Source organism: Malus sylvestris, chromosome 4 (assembly GCF_916048215.2).
Source record: "Malus sylvestris chromosome 4, drMalSylv7.2, whole genome shotgun sequence".
NCBI classification, from domain to species: Eukaryota; Viridiplantae; Streptophyta; class Magnoliopsida; order Rosales; family Rosaceae; genus Malus; species Malus sylvestris.
The window spans coordinates 2,362,707-2,369,469 of NC_062263.1; the positions used below are offsets into that span (position 1 = coordinate 2,362,707).

General features: G+C 35.7%; 1 protein-coding gene across 1 annotated transcript; it reads left to right on the forward strand.

Annotated features, from left to right (window-relative positions):
- The first annotated feature begins 214 nt into the window (after positions 1–214).
- On the forward strand, positions 215–5,993 carry LOC126618896 (uncharacterized). Its single transcript, XM_050287113.1, has 10 exons — positions 215–605; positions 1,109–1,268; positions 1,857–1,918; positions 3,274–3,433; positions 3,525–3,645; positions 3,881–3,962; positions 4,042–4,151; positions 5,315–5,393; positions 5,480–5,530; positions 5,650–5,993. Exons 1-10 carry the CDS (start codon positions 351–353, stop codon positions 5,731–5,733), a joined length of 1,164 nt encoding a protein of 387 aa, XP_050143070.1. The 5' UTR covers positions 215–350; the 3' UTR covers positions 5,734–5,993.
- Positions 5,994–6,763: the final 770 nt, after the last annotated feature.

Sequence of the window (6,763 nt, forward strand, 5' to 3'; positions counted from 1 at the left end):
TTTAACGAAAAATCACATTTTTACACTAAAAAGTCAATCTTGATATTATTCATTTTATCTTTATCGTTAAAACTCAAAGTTTTTAAAACATTTTCATTAATTTTCCATAAAAAAAAAAAAAACTTTCTAAACCCCAAAAAAACTTTCTGAGCCCGCCTTTTATTCAATGTAACGTCCAACAAAAATGGATAGAGATTGTATGTGGGCTAGAATATGACACTTGGAACGTTCGAGCAGAGTTCCCCAAAAGCAATTTCCCCACCAAAAATGAAACGTTATCCAATCCACCCTTGTTTCTAAGAAAATCTATCCAAATTCCCAAAACCCAGAATCCAGATTCTGCAGAAGAAATGCCACTGCAAACAAGTGCACTGGCTCTGGGTTCAGCCTCCTCTAAGCTCTTTACTACCGGCGATGCCATTGCCTTCTGCAACAATGGCAGTAAGTCTCGTCTGTTGAACCACATCAACTTCTCAAGGCATTCCCAAAAGTCTCACTGCAAGAGAAGATGTTCGGTTTACGCGTCGAGCAGAGTCTCCGACACCCAACATTCCGGACTGGTTCAGGACTCGGCTGCCTCTGCAGAGGCCCTCCAAGACGCTCGGGTGTGTTCAATTTTCCAATTTCTTGTTATATGTTTCGTTTGATTAGTAGTGGATGTTTTTGAATTTGTAACTTTGTATTGGGTACTTGCATTTTTCGATGTTTTCGGGTTTTGTGTTTTGTATGGCATGCGTATATGTGTTGAATGTGAATTCGAAGAACCCCATTTGCCTCTTGGAATGACAGAACCTAACCCCATGTTTTAAGGGCAATGTTTTTAAATGGGGGTGATCAGAGGTAGAGTTAAGAACCTTAATTTTTGAGTTCTAAGTCGAATGAATATAATGGCAATGGTTCGGAGAATGCAAATTATTATATTTCCTTTACCGGTGTGGATAGACCGGAATAAATGGAGACATTGCTGTGGTTTGTTCTGTTTATTCGTTATCCGCAAGAAGAATATAATTAGTTGAAAATGGAGAAGCATTTCAAGTTGGTCTGATTTGACAAGTTTAATTCTCCATACTCTTGTATGAGCTAATACTTAATTTCTGCAATGAAGTAGAGATCTGCTGATTGGAAGGTAGCAAAGGCTTATAGTGACAGTGGATTGATCTATGAGGGCATGGTTGAAGGATATAATGGTGGAGGTTTGCTGATTAAGTTTCATTCCCTAGTGGGGTTTCTTCCATTTCCACAGTTGAGCCCATCACATTTTTGCAAAGGTACCGATTTAATAACTGTTGTTGCTCTTCTTGTTCTGTTCTTGTTTTCAAATGTTTTTTTTTTAATTAATTAAGTATTTTTGATATCATAGTGTCGATAATAATTTCCATTGAGTCGCATGGTCTTGATGTGGATGGATTTGAGATGCCTTTCACTTTCCCTTACGAGATTATGACCTTATGTTGAGGCAAGGTTTGGCTAGGGTGGGAAATATCTCTCTATGTAGCCGTTCTATTTGTTAGCCTTTTGTTATCTACTTGTATACATTGTATGACATAGAAGTTAAACATTTGACATGATTTTTTTCTTAAAAGTTTCATTTAAAGATCCTCTGTTTTGTATATTATTCAAATTCAAAGTCTTCCTATGAAGAAAACTTACAGGCATGCAGTATGCCTTGGCAGTGCCTTCTTTACTTTGAATAACTACTATTAGGGGAACCAATCCTGCATATTTGTACTAGTATGCTGATATCCGATTATCCATACATCTATGTTAATTGGAATGGGTTTTTTTACCAACTTTATGTTCTAGGAAGTGTACTTGTAATTTATATTCTATTATGTTTATGATTCCATTTCATGCAGAACGGGGAAAAGGCCTCCAAGAGATTGCAAAAGGTTTACCTGGTTCACTTATATCCATGAAGGTGATGATCTTAATTACATAAATATATTTTTCATTAATTTGTTAAATATTCTATTCACCCCAAACTGTTGATCTTTTTAGAAAAAACCATCTTATCAAAAGGGCATTTCACTAGGCATTAACTTGTTTTTTTTTTTTTTTGCTGTTTTGTGTTGAATAGTGGGAAAAGGGTGAGGTTTCGGAAGAGAGGTGGGTTGGGGAAAATTCCGTATCCTTTTCTTTTCCTAGATTATACAGACTATCAGTGTCACAATTTTTGCATACCTAGGGGGTGTGTTAATCCCTCTCAGTTTCAAAGAAGTTGGGATGTTGGGTTTCAACTTTCATAGAAACTTGAATGGTTTGGAAGTTGGGGAGCTTATGCCCTTATTATCTCAGTCAGATGTGGGTTCATCAAGGATGGATAGGTGGAGGTGGATGCTGGGGCCATAAGGGGTCTTTCCTTTTAAATCTTATTCGAGTCAGTTGATGGAGGACCCTTCTATATCCTATTATATCTCCTCAATACAATTTGAAGGATGAAAGTACCTCCAAAGGTTTGGTTGTTTGATTGGATTATTGCTCATGGGAGGGTTAACAATTGTGATATGGTTCCTCAATTGTGAATTTGTGATACCAAGGAGCACCCTTGGTATATATGTTTAAAGTGGTTAGCTTAGTCACCCCCATGCTAACAGTGGAGAGAAGGAAAGGCGTGGAACCAGTAAATCTAAGGCTTTTGATGTAGCAATTTTGGTGTCTTGACCTTTAATTGCTTGATTGAAGCTCTGCATGGAAGTTAGAGAGAGAGAGAGAACTGGGTGCATGAGAGTGGTGACTAGTTGAGGGTCATATCATTGTACTTTCCAACCAAAATGATGACTGAACCATTATTTCTTTGATATGTCAATCAAAAGTTCTTATAAAAAAAAAATCATGTCAGTTTGGTCAATCTGTTTCTGACCTTATTGGTCAGGCCGACGATCAGACTAATGAAAAATAATGGAAGGCTGAAAGGCTGACTACTTAAAGAACATAAGTAGCTTGAAAAAGTCCATAAAAGTCATCTAGAGTCTTAGAAGATGGAGATGAAATTAGTACTATATGAATGTAAAACGAATGTAGTTTGGACTCGTACTTGTATCAGTACTCGTTTTCCATGGTTGGTGCAATGTTCGGCATTTGTCTTTTTTTAGATTTTACAGTTGTGTTTTTCCTTTTTGTGATACCAGATGATGATATGCAAAGATTTCATTTTTAAGTTTCACTCTCTTTACCTAGTCACAATTATTATACAGATTTGCTATTTTTCCTGGTTGGAATGTACAAAAGAGTTGTCTTTAATGTACAACTTATCTCAGTTGCTTGATATTTTAGGTGATCCAAGCAGACGAAGAGAACAAGAAACTAATTTTCTCAGAAAAGGAAGCTGTCTGGTCAAAGTTTTCTGAGCAAATTAGTGTTGGGGATGTTTTTGAAGCTAGGGTGGGTTCTATGGAGGATTATGGTGCATTTGTTCACCTGCGATTTCCTGATGGTATTTTTCTTATATGCTGTTCTACATTTTGATTCGATATGAAAAAAAAAAAGAACGGAATTCCTAATTGGCATCTAAAACAATGAAACAGGTCTTTATCATCTGACTGGACTAGTACATGTCTCAGAGGTTTCATGGGATTTAGTTCAGGATATAAGAGACATTTTAACTGAGGGTGACGACGTAAGGGTCAAGATTATTAATATCGATAGGTGAGTTCTATTGTATGATTAAAATTTTAGGTGTTATGCACACGCACACACAATTACATGCAAAAATGCCCTTAAATAAAGCCATATTTCTCATCTGTTTGATCAGATAGACAGTTCACAGTTGAGAATTAAGGTGCATGTGATGATAAAATTAAAAAAAAAAATTGTTTAGTTTCCACCTGACTTACCTATACAGATAAATTCAGATGAGTTTTCATGTGAAAATCTTATGCAGAGAAAAGTCAAGAATTACACTTTCCATTAAACAATTGGAGGAAGATCCGCTTCTAGAAACATTGGACAAAGTAATACCACAGGTTTGTAACATGCTAATATCTGATATATAAATTGTAGTCTCGTTTATAATTCTCAACTGATGAGTTTGACGATTCACAGGATGGCTCTGTAGATCCTGATTCTTTGAGCACTAGCACTAGCACTAGCAATGATATAGAACCTCTTCCAGGGCTTGCATCCATACTTGAAGAGCTAGTACAGGAAGATGGGTAAGGTGTTTGCATTTTTTGGTTTATGAAGAGCTATTTCTGAATAATTTAATGGCTTCGATTGAGAAACTAGAATCTGTATGAATATTTAGGATTTGGAAAAGTTCCAAGACTGTAACATTGCTGTCAAGAGTCAAGACAATATTTATGTCAACATAAACTGATGATAGTTACCAAAAACTAGATTTTGTCAGAACTTCAAAAAAGTGTGCATAAAGAAATAAATGATTAACTACCAAACTCCATTCATGAACTCATACATGTTCTGAGGTCAAAATTCAACTCCTTCGGTGACAACTCATGCATGGAATTGAGGCCACAAGGATGATTTTTTTTTTTTTTTGCAACAAAGTAGTCCAGGCCTCTTTGGCTTCTCATTAGATAAAAGTTAATTCATTATATATTTCAAAATATATTATTCCAAAATTGCACTTATAAGCATGAAGTTTCCAAAGCATTGGTTGTGATTAAATTACACGCTTTCAAAGACTGAGTGGTAAACTATTGCAGTTCAGATTATTAGTCTATTAGGAGTGTCTTGTAAACATTTATTTGTTGAATCTAATGGGAACAGTATTTTGTTGTTTACTTGATATACATTATTGGCTCATTCCCCAACAACTTAAGCGTTTAAGGGTCGGCGATTATCTTACATTCTATCATAGCCTTGGTTTGCATGAGGTCCTGGGTTCAAATCTCCATTCCCTGCTTCTTTGGTTTGCAAGGTGCAGGGTGGGGCTACGCCCATATGTGTTTCGATGTCTCCAATTCTTTGGATCTCCATCCCTAGGATGGGGCTACACATGAGGAGGGAGAGTGTAGCGAGCTATTGATATATTTTATTTGCCATTCATAACTTGATTTTTGGATCATTGATTATATTAACAGTTATTATATTATACGAGTAGTAATGTTATAACAACAGTATTCCAGACGTGATGAATGTTGCCTTCCAGAATGGGTGTAAACGAGGAAGGAGTTTGCTAGCTACAAAAGCATTTGCCTCCTTTGAATGATTTTCTGTAGTCACAATGTAATCTTATTTTGCGTGTGTATATTCATCTTGCTCGTTAATTATCTTCTTGGAGTTCAAATGTACCGTGTGAATTGCTTGGTTTTTGAGAAACTGATGTCTTGATTGTTGCTGCCTTGATACTTTCCAGTATAGATGATGTGCGAATCAGTCGCCAGGGGTTTGAGAAAAGGGTGGTTTCACAGGACCTGCAGCTTTGGCTTTCGAATGTGAGTTCCTTTCTGCGAAATGACTCAATCTAAGCAACTCTATTTTCTTATCGTAAAACCTTCATTTTTATCTTATTTTTAAACAGTCACCGGCCATTAATCGGAAATTTACTCTCCTTGCTCGTGCGGGAAGGCAGGTGAGTTCATTATGTTCGACCTCACTCTCTCTCTCTCTCAAAAATCAAACACTGTTAAGAACATGTATGCTTTCGGAAGTGCACACATACAAACGTTGTTTATATGATCTGTGATTCAGGTTCAGGAAATACAACTGACGACAACACTTGATCAGGAAGGTATCAAAAAGGCCCTGCAGCATGTACTGGAGCGTGTGCCATAGATGAATCTGTTCCATTCCACAGTTATATTCAGGTTGTGATTTTTTTCTGTATAGAAATTAGAAAAAAAATATATATTTTTTCAAATTCCGCTCTCAGCTGTATAAAAAGAATTACGAGCAAAGGTTGGTCGATATCATACATGTTTAACATTAATTTCCTTTTGTTAGAAATTAATTGAGACTTGGCGTAAAACTGAGCGGAATGACGTTCTAGAATTCAAAAAGCAGACCCTAGTTAATAGAACGCTTTGTTGTTGTTAGGAATGAGTTGGCTTTTCAGTTTTCCTTGCATTTGTCTCAAAAAGTACAGATGAAAAGCTGAAGTCCAATTTTAATCAATTATCATTGTGCGTTGTTTTACATGTAAACCTAATTTGGTGTTTAAGATTGAATTTGATTGGATTTCGGGCTGGTTTGGTATTGACGTGCTTTGAAAAAAAACTACTTCTGTTGTGATGTGAGAATAAGCTTATTTTTGCTGCTTCACGTTTTTAGTTTTTTTTTTTCATTCAAAACTGTGAAAATAAGTTGTTTTTAAATGTTTACCAAACATCTTTTTTAGTTCAGTTTTTTTTTTTTTTTACCCATTTTTTAAAATCACCTCAGTACCAAACCAATACTTCGTATCTTGTTTAAGTTGAAGGGCTGGTTTGGTATTGCTGTGCTTTGAAAAAAAATTGATTTTGCTGTGCTGTGAGAATAAGTGGCTATGAAATAAAGCTGTAGAGTGTTTGGTAAACTTTTTTGTAAAAATGCTTTTGAAAAAAAAAATAGTATTATAGTGTCTGGTAAACTTTTATATAAAACTGATGTGAAAAAAAATCGATTTTTCAAAGTTGGGTTTTGCAGATTCTTGTTTTTGGCTTTTTTTCACCCAAAACTGTGAAAAAAAGCTGAAGCTGAATGTTTACCAAACACAAAAAAACTTCCAGCTTTTTTTGATACCAGCTTTTTTCAGAATCATCTCAGTACTAAATCAGGCCGAAATTAGATGATGGATGAGTCATGATCGAAATTTTCCGAAGTTTGT